The 9,884-nt window shown below is 43.4% G+C and overlaps 1 protein-coding gene across 2 annotated transcripts in view; it reads left to right on the forward strand.

The window, feature by feature from the left end:
* The window catches only part of SLC9A2 (solute carrier family 9, subfamily A (NHE2, cation proton antiporter 2), member 2), a 50,045-nt gene extending 41,195 nt beyond the window's left edge, over window positions 1–8,850 (forward strand). Inside the window, exons 9-12 of one of the 2 annotated variants that reach the window (XM_015410948.1) lie at window positions 4–100; window positions 2,121–2,252; window positions 2,634–2,724; window positions 8,435–8,850. In XM_015410948.1, coding sequence (XP_015266434.1) covers window positions 4–100; window positions 2,121–2,252; window positions 2,634–2,724; window positions 8,435–8,754 — 640 coding nt within the window. In that variant the 3' untranslated portion in view covers window positions 8,755–8,850. The remainder of the gene's footprint in view (window positions 1–3; window positions 101–2,120; window positions 2,253–2,633; window positions 2,725–8,434) is intronic. The other variant, XM_015410940.1, reaches the window with a different exon arrangement.
* The last annotated feature ends 1,034 nt before the right edge of the window (window positions 8,851–9,884 follow it).

Here is a 9,884-nt window from a genome sequence, read left to right on the forward strand (position 1 = left end):
CAGTGAACATCAAGATGAAAAAACAGTAACCTTTGCTCCTGGTGAGATAGATAATATACGTGATATATTAACAAAGAACCTCTATCAAATACGGCACAGAGTAAGTAGAAACTGGTATTAATGGAACACCCTGTTGCGCATGTATCTACTGCCTCAGCTGGTGATATTTTTTCCTCCTCTATTAAAAACACTAGGATGCCATCCCTAAGCAAGCTTCCTTGCAAGATTTCCATTAAAATCAATAGTACTTGCCTCCAAGCAAATGTATTTAGGATTAGTGTATAAGGAAGCTGATGAATAAACATGGCAAAGGCACGGAATTGCACCTGACAAGCTGTGTTTCTGCCTTTCCAGAACAACTTTAGAAGAGGCGTTTGCTTCAGTGTCCTGGTCCTTTGTTTCAAACATGAGACTTTTAACAGTGAGCCAAAGCACTAGTGAGTTTGACTTAAATATTTAGGCTGTGTTCCCAAAGGCAATGTTTTCCAGTTGCTAAGGCTCTATATCCCATTTATTCTGAATGTAGTGTTCCAGTTGGTACTGCGACTGAGAAATTGTTATCATCCTATAGGTGATCCGATTATTCGATCCACAGTTTTTCATGCTTAATTTCGACCATACCATTGCGTTTCTTACAGCGTAAAGTGGTGGTTCTTGAATTGTGGGTTGGGACCCCAAAGTAGTTTGAAAATCTCACACAGGTCAGTAGGCTTAACAGGTGCCCACTAATGGCAGCAAACTCCTGGTAGTGGCTGCTGCCTGCCGATGCCCAGGTGGTCAGGGCAGAAGCAGACCAGGCAAATGGGGGCAGTGATCTTTGTCGCTTACAGTGCAACCCAGAAGTGCTGGCATTGCATTGGGGTGACACTCTAGCACTCGCCCCCAAACACTGTGGTTTCAATAGAGTTTGGAGGCAAGTGCTAGAGTGTTGACCTGGTGCGATGCCAGCACTTCTGGTTTGCACCTCAAGTGCCATCATTGCTCAGTGACAAAGATCACTGCCCCTGTTTGTCTGGCCCGCTTCTGGGTTGTGCTGGAAGTGATATTATTGCATGGTGCTGAAAATCGCCGCCTCCTGCAGTAAATACTGGACCCCACATTTCTGGCTGGTTGCCAGGTCATGCCTGATAACCTTACAGGTGGGTCAGGAAGGAGAACGAGAAACAGGGTGAGATCGGAGTGGAGGCAGATTAGGTTTTCCTCTGCATAATGTGTAAAATGGCCCTGTCTTGTTGCTAAATAATGCTATATATGTATAAATAAACTGAAAGATAAAATGTAAACTTGTTTAGTGTTAATTGATGTGAGATCGTTGCATTTTATTCTGAGAGGGAAAAGAGCATGGGATTATTTGGTAAGTGTCTTCCAGAATATTTCCAAAATGAACTGGGCCCTGCTTCAAAGAGTTTGAGAAGTACTGGATTGAAGGTGGCTTAAGCTACAATAATATGTGCACATATTTGTGATTATGCTTCCTGAGTCTGTTTACATCCCATCTAATTGGGATATAGCACACAGCACACAGGCTGTGCAAGAGGGAAGGCAGCTTCTCTGCTTTGTGCCAAGTGCATGTGAAATTCTTTGTCTTCTTACTATGAATGGCAGAACCACAACTTTTCATGAATCAAAAGCTCTTGGGCTGTAGAAATATAAACAGGAGGGTTGGTAAGTGGTATAGCCTTGGTATATCCAAAATATGGCTGTCAGCAAACAATCTGATTGAACATGCATTCGCTTAGGTTGCATCTAGTAAGTTATGTGCACAGGTCTGGTTTTAAATTTTTAATGTTGCTGGTTAGACATCTTCAGGCACTGAAGGTAGGGCTGCCAATCTCCAGGCAGTGGCTGGAGATCTCCTGCTATTACAACTGATCTCCAGGTGACAGAGATCAGTTTGTCTGAAGAAAATGGCCACTTTGGAAGGTGGTCTCTATGGCATTATACTCCGTTGAGGTCTCTCCCCTTCCTTCCTCAGGCTCCACCCCCCCCCCCCAAATCTCCAGGTATTTCCCAATCTGGAGCTGGCAAGCCTAACTGAAGGAATGGTTGCCTTTTGTGTTGCTATGCTGCTGTCTGTATTAATATTGATCTGAAATGTAGCTGTGGCTTTGTTGTTTCAGGCTCCTTCATACAACAGGTACAGCCTAGCTGAAGATGCAAATGAGAAACAGGCCAAAGAAATTCTGATCCGTCGCCGACACAGCTTAAGGGAGAGCATTAGGAAGAGCAATAGTTTGTCAAGACCGGTACTTGCATTTTCAAGTGTATTCTACTGCATAGTTCTAATTTTTCTAATATACATATTATGCTACTGAAAATATGGTGAGACTGCTGGCTAGTTCTCAGTGAGTAGATGTGCCATGGTTTGTTTTGTATGTGTGTGTGTGTGTGTGAGAGAGAGAGAGAGAGAGAGAGAGAATGAATACTGGTATTCTACTCATACCTGTGAATAAAATTGGGCAAGATTTTATTTATACTGTGAGGCAAAATGAGTAGCCTCAGTAGGAAGTAGTAATTTTCACATGCACGTCTGGTTCACAGCTTTTCTAGTTTGTGAAACTGTTTTAAATCTCTTTTTCGAACATCTATTTTGCTCTGTCTGTACATAATTCTCCTTATTCTTATTTCTCCAGATTAAAAACAAATCACCACGCTACTTATCACTGCCTAAAAATGCAAAACTCCCTGAGAAAGTACGGAAAAGAAGTCAGTTCTCTTTCAAAGGTAATGAATTCACTAATAAAAAGAATACCCCCCCCCCCGGTCAAATAGGTATATTGATTTCAAATGCAACGTAAGTTGAGGGTAAATGAATGTTGATTTGAGTGATAGTTGTATATTCTGCATATTGTCTCTCTCTCTCTCTCTCTCTCTCTCTCTCTCTCTCTCTCTCTGTGTCTGAGTAATAGGGTAGGAATAAGGTTTTCTAAATATGTGAGTTAACTGACAAAGCTGAGCCAAACTGATGAGTTTCCGGGGATCTTCTTCGTGGTCTCTGTGCATCACACCCTTGGGATACACTGCGCCTGCGCTGAACCTTCTCGGTACCGATAGCTAGCAAAAAGGGATTTTCGCGCCTCTCCCAGGTCACGCGCCGCTGCTTTAAGGTGTGATCCACCATACTTGATTTTTTCCCCTCATGGGGTGTCGTTGTCTTTGGACATCTCCTTCTTACCGAAAGTCGTTTCGGAGTTTCATCTACGTTCAGATATAGTTTTGCCGTCATTTTTCCCGTCTCCTGCCAATGAAGAGGAACGGAAATTGCACTCTCTGGATGTTAAGAGGGCGTTGCTGTTCTATTTGGGCAGGACCAAGTCTTTTCGTCAGTCTCCAGCCTTGTTTGTTGCTCACAGTATGCCCTCCCTAGGGAAGAAGATCTCTTCCCAGACGCTGTCCAGGTGGATTGTGGAAGTAATCAAGCTATGTTACGCTTTGGCTAAGAGACCTCTTCCAGGTCAACTTCGCGCCCACTCTACAAGGGCGGTGGCGGCTTCCACAGCTTTCCTGAGAGGGATGCCATTGGAGGACATCTGCAACGCTGCGACTTGGGCTACTCCGCTCACCTTCGTGAAGCATTATGCCCTTGATGTCCGGTCTACTCGTCGTGTGGCGTTGGGTCGGTCTATCTTGCAGACGGCGCAGGTGTAGGGCCTCGGCCCCTCCTCCAGGTAAGAGTTATTGCTTGCTATTCTCCCAAGGGTGTGATGCACAGAGACCACGAAGAAGATAGACAGGTTGCTTACCTGTAACTGGTGATCTTCGAGTGGTCATCTGTGCATTCACACCACCCGCCCTCCTTCCCCTCTGCTCTCGGCCCTTCATATTGTTTCTTTGAAGGCTGTTGGGCGGCGGTCAGAAGGAACTGGCGGGATCTGCGTGCCCCTCCTTGGTCATGCGCAGTGGAGCCGGCGCGTGACCTGGGAGAGGCGCGAAAATCCCTTTTTGCTAGCTATCGGTACCGAGAAGGTTCAGCGCAGGCGCAGTGTATCCCAAGGGTGTGAATGCACAGATGACCACTCGAAGATCACCAGTTACAGGTAAGCAACCTGTCTTTCTTATAGTCCAATTTTGTGTAGCATTTCATTCGTTTACCGTAGATCATGAACCCTTACATAGTGAAACAGTGTATTTTAGAATAGGTTATTAAGGTTGTAAGACTGAACATGGTTAATAGAAAGAAAATCTCATTGAACTCAGTAAGACTTACTTCCAGGGGGAAAATGGTGATGAAGTGACTTGATGTTTCAAGCAATGTCATTTACAGTCCAGTCCTATGCATTTTTAGTTAGAAGACCCATTGCATCCAATGGTATTTATTCCCATGGAAGTGTGCAGAGGATTGCAGCCCTAGAAGTCTCCTCCTTAGAAGCCTTGGAGGAATACATATCACACACACACACACACAGCCTCACCAAGGTTTTAAAATTCCACTATGTTTTGCTTTTATGGTGCAGCCTAAGATGATAGGTAAAGGAGGATGGTGTGAAGATGATACAGTAATGCCAGTGTTGCTTGTAATGTACACACTCATTTCTTTAATCCTGCTGTTGTCTCTGTTAAGTATGACACTTAACTCGGAGGAACAGTTCAACAAGTGATTTCAGCTTTATTTCAGTGAGAACAGCATAAAGGCTTAGCCTTGTAAGGACTAGACCAGCTAGACAATTACAATAGGCAAAACGGCAAATTATATACAATTCTGGCTAAGATAGCCACACCCACAATACTTACAGTATCCAATCACATTATGTACATTGCAACCAATCACAATCAATACATAACGACCAATCAAAACCATTCCCTCCAGAAGGCACACCATTGGTCAGTAGTTACATGTTTTGCAATCCGCATAATGAGCGATGCTAGATTATGCTTTTACCATTATGTCTCTCGAGACACAGCAGTCTCTATGAAAACCTCTTCAGCCCAATAAAGAGATGAGCAAATAATGGAGTCTGTGTCATACTACTTTCAGTTCTTTGATGCCTTTCAGTATTAGGCTGAGGCCTATATAGTTGCTTTAGGCACACCCAGGGATTTGCATATGCTCAGTTGATATTTTTTTTAACTTTCCTTATTTGAACCACAGACTGCCCACACCTTAGGTGTTTCTGTACAGGTTATTTGTCCCAAGACTGATCCTCTTGGGAAATGGTCAATTTTTTTTCTTGCTTCCCCACAGCATTGTGGTGCATTTGTGCACCTCCCAGGGTTTTCCTAGATTTTCTCTGATGTATCCACACAGTAGTCTTTCTCCCAAGGTAGCCATTTTCTCCTCCTCCTACAGAGGATTTTAAAAAATCTTAATCAGCCATTTCATAGTGCTGTAACAATATGCATCAAGTTTGTTCTACTCTCAGTTTTCATTTTAAAGTCTCTAGTAGGGTTGCCAAGTGGTCGAACGTGCCAGAGCGGGGGACTCCTGGCCGGCGACTTGAGTGCCCAGAAGTGACGTGATGACACTGGGCACGCTGGGGGTGGGGCCACGACCGTCCGAGGGAAAACCATAGAGTTTTCCCTCGGATGACTGTAGCCCCGCCCCCAGTGTGCCCGGCGTCGTCACGTCACTTCCGGGTGTCGTGCACGTAGGGTGGGGTTCCCCCCGGGGCCCGATCCGCTGCCGGCGGGGAATGGGGCTCTGGGGCAGGGTTTTCCCCGCCCCCCGGGGGGACTTGGCAAGCCTAGTCTCTAGACCGTTTCCTTGCAGAGATATATGGAGAAAAGCATATCTACACAATAGCTTTAAAACAATAAAAGCTGGGAACCTGATGCATTTTTTTAGTATAATAGTATATGGATATAATTCTATTAAATCATTAATAAGAGAAAACCCCAGGAAACCTGCTGTGTGGAAGCCCTGTTGTCGATGTTCTGTGTTATGTGTTATATACCGCCCTGAGCCTTCGGGGTAGGGCGGGATATAAATCCAAACATAAATAAAATAAATAAATAAAATAAAATATACAAGCCTGTCTCTGTGTGGAAAATAGCGTTATCACAAACTGCTTTCTGTTTCCAGAGCAGTTAGCCATGCACTATGGGAGTTGCTGTTCAAGAAGCACATACCCATAGTTCCTTTCGGTACACATAATTGGATCTTTTTTAAGTAAAAAAATCTTGGCCCTAGGTTCCCAAATGTGATGTTGGATATCATCTCATTCACCTGTGCCTTTCACACATGCTGCTTTTATAGGGTTGCCAAATCGACTTACCCCTCGGAGAGGGGGAGCCTCGTCGGTGTCCGGGAGGTCGTTTGGGGCGCGCCGGCAGGACGTCACCGGAAGTGACGTGCGACGTTGCTGACGTTGGGGGCGTGGCCGAGCCATATGGTTTTCCCCCCGACGAGCTCAGCCACGCCCCCAACGTCAGCAACGTGGCTGCGTCACCTCTGGTGACGCAGCTTCGGGGGCGGGGTTCCCCCGGGCCCCGATTCCGCCGGGGCGGAAATCGGGGCTCCGAAGCGGGGGATTCCCTGCCCCCTGGGCCCATTTGGCAACCCTATGCTTTTAACTAGAACATTAGAGCTACACAGGGCTTTTTTTGTAGAAAACGCCCAGCAGGAACTCATTAGCATAATAGGACACACCCAACAGCAGAAACTCATTAGCATATTAAGCCACACCCCTGACAGCACAGTGCATTAGCATATTAGGCCACCCCCCCATGTTACCAGAAATGTGGTCATCCAGCCACACCCACCTTTTGCTTCTTATTCTGTTTACTTTGTTGTCAAAACCCTGGGCTTTTTTTGTAGCAGGAACTTCTTTGCATGTTAGGCCACACACCCCTAGTGTAGCCAATCCTAGTGAGTTTCTGCTGTTAGAAGAAGAAGAGATTGGATTTATACCCCGCCCTTCACTTGGAGTCTCAGAGCGGAAAACTCCTTTCCCTTCCCCTCCCCATAACAGACACCCTGTGAGATGGGTGGGGCTGAGAGAACTCTGACAGAAACTGCTCTTTTAGGAACAGCTGTGCCAGAGCTTGTGACTGACCCAAGGTCATCCAGCCAGGTGCAAGTGGAGGAGTGGGGAATCAAACCCGGTTCTCTCAGATTAGAGTCCGCACGCTTAAGCACTACACCAAACTGGCTCTCACTGGTTAGGTGTCGCCTATTATGCTAATGAGTTCCTGCTGGGTGTGGCCAACTCAGGAGTTAGCTGGAACTCCGTTCTTGTGCATTCCTGCCCAAAAATAGCTCTGGAGCTACATATTGAGGATAATAAAATTGTAATCGCAGAGACTGATGTGAATATCAAGTTGCAGTGATGCCATAAGAGGCATTCTTTGTGCTGTTTCTTGTGAGTAGAGCACCTAATGAGGGAGGGGCCAGATTCCTGGCAGTGCCATTGTGATTATGTCTCAGTATCCTAGATCTTAAAACAGTTCTGATTCTGCCATGCTTTTGTCAAAAGCTTTCCCCCCCCCTAATCTGGAATGAGCCAGATACACCCAGGACCTGTTCTACTATTTCATGTTCTGTCTGGAATAAGAAAAGCTTTCATGGAGCAAAACAATGCACTGCATTGTTGCTTGTAAATCAGACTGAATGAAAGCTATGATTTCCCCAAGTTTAATTTTTTTCCCACTTGAAAGCAAAATTTCTTTATTTGTTATTATGGGGAGCAGAAATGACTTATTTTTCACTGACAATTCCTAGTTTTGTACCGTCTAGTTTTGTACTCTCAAGTTGAAGCATCGTTAGCTGGTCTGAGATGTTTGTATTTATTATGCTTTAAAAATATTTCTAGCCTTTCCATTAAAAACAGGCCAAACGCTTCTATGCAGCCTGACCCTGGAAAATCAGAAACACTGCTTAAAAATTCCTATCATGATCTATGAAAAAGTAAATAAAATGAAGACTTGTAAACAAGCAAACAATACAGCATCCAGCAAATGCTCAATAAAACAAAGTCGGATTTCTTGTTATACAAGAGAGAGAATGAACAGGAAGATTCCAGATAATGTGTACAATACAAGAAATCAATTGGGCATGTTCATATCACAAATGTGGGAAAATGCACCCCAACTTTGTACTGTGTATTCTCCAAATCTGAGGTGGGTTGCGACATATACCAAATAACAACACAAAACATAATGCCATAGCAAAAGTCAAGCATATCAAAATTAATCAAAATAACATTACAAAACAATTGCCCGCAAAATGCTTTGACCTCATAATTTTTACACATCAGCTTGACTATGCCTTCAGGTACTATTAACCTTGTTAGAATGAATATTCTTTTTCTTTAACATTCCCTGCATTTATAAACACCAAATTCCATTGTTACACAGAATCATATTCCTAATAAAAACTACACATCGTACAGCTAAGTATTTGGTCTTCTGTTGTGGTGTACAAACTTTTGTTCTGTTGTACAGAATGAATAAATTTTTGGGAAGTGCATTCATATGTACTAATTTTCTAAATTTGCAGTGGGTGACGGTAGTGATTCCGACTCTGATCACACTACAGTGCTAAATTTAAAATCTCAAGCGGGGAGGATTTTAAGAGACCAGAGACTTCGACAGCAGCAGGTAAAAATGGAATGGAAAAACGAAACGGACACAGATAACCAAGAGTCCAGCCACCTTCAGCAAACCAGGGGTTTCAGGCAACCACTGCTGCCTCGGCCTACATTTGGCACACTGCGTGAAGAAGATGCTTCTGAAGACGACAGATCATTCAGACCCCTTCCACCACCTCGGTTAGCCCGGAAGACATCAGAAGCTGAAAGTCCTAGAGATAGATCCTAGAAGAAGCCATACTGAAAACTGCTAAAAAGAGTAACTATCCACTACAGACGTGGTAGAATAGCAATCTGTACACTAACTGGACAGCTGGGTCCATGTGAAAGCATAACCCTGGATACTTTCAGAGGGTTGGTGGCAGGGAAAAGCTTTTTAGAAATCTTGTTCTTTCACTAAGGGGAGGGGAAGCGTACTTGCAGTGGAACCAAATAATGCAGATGTTTTATTTTATGACTGCTGTTAAACTTCCATAACAAAAGAAAGTTTTGTAAATTATATAGTAAGTTATTTTTAATTGTTCTACTTTATTTTTTTGTCCATGGCAAATGCAAATTGCACTGAAAAAAATTGCACGATGCACCTCTGTTTGAAGCACTTGCAAACTACTCTGTTAAGGATGTCCAATGCACTGATATATAATTACATATTGTAAAACTTGGGAATGCATTAAGTTAAAGAGAAGCTGCAGTACCAAATGCTGAAATATATTATGTCCATGATGTACAATGTACCCCAAGCCAGTGTAGCATAATGGTGTATTGGACTAGGAATGTGGAAGCCTGAGTTCATGTCACCCCTCCATTATGAAACTTATGGCGTAAACCAGTCAGTCATTCCCTCTCTCTGTCTTTGTCTCTCTGTCTCTCTCTCAGCCTACCCTAAAGATGTAAAACTTCTGGAACTTTTGAAGCCATGGGGGGGGGAAATCCCCCTCTCCATTTTCCCCAGAAAACCCCCTGAAAGTTTGGTAAAAATGTAAAGATATGCAATAATCTACATATCAGTCTTAAACCTGCTTTGCTGCTTTAATGACATGAAATGCATACTTTGTAAATTAGCATATGAAATTGTATTAACTGTCGAATTTATGACATTTTAAAATATAAATGTCTTAGGTTTTTACAAACAAAATATCAAATATATTGGGTACTAAAACAAGAGACAGAGAGGTTACCGTAGTACTTTTCTGTCATTCCAAAGGGAAGGGGATATAATTTTTTTACTGTTCCCCATAAAGTTCAATTTTTTTACTTTGAAAAAGATGAAAGGCCCATTTTCATGCTATATATTTTGAGTAACTATAATCTTGTCTTAAAACATGTTACCTAATTCCTAAAGCAAGTAAACAAAACATA

The sequence above is a fragment of the Gekko japonicus genome, unplaced genomic scaffold, assembly GCF_001447785.1.
Source record: "Gekko japonicus isolate JY-2015 unplaced genomic scaffold, Gekko_japonicus_V1.1 scaffold353, whole genome shotgun sequence".
Taxonomy (NCBI): domain Eukaryota; kingdom Metazoa; phylum Chordata; class Lepidosauria; order Squamata; family Gekkonidae; genus Gekko; species Gekko japonicus.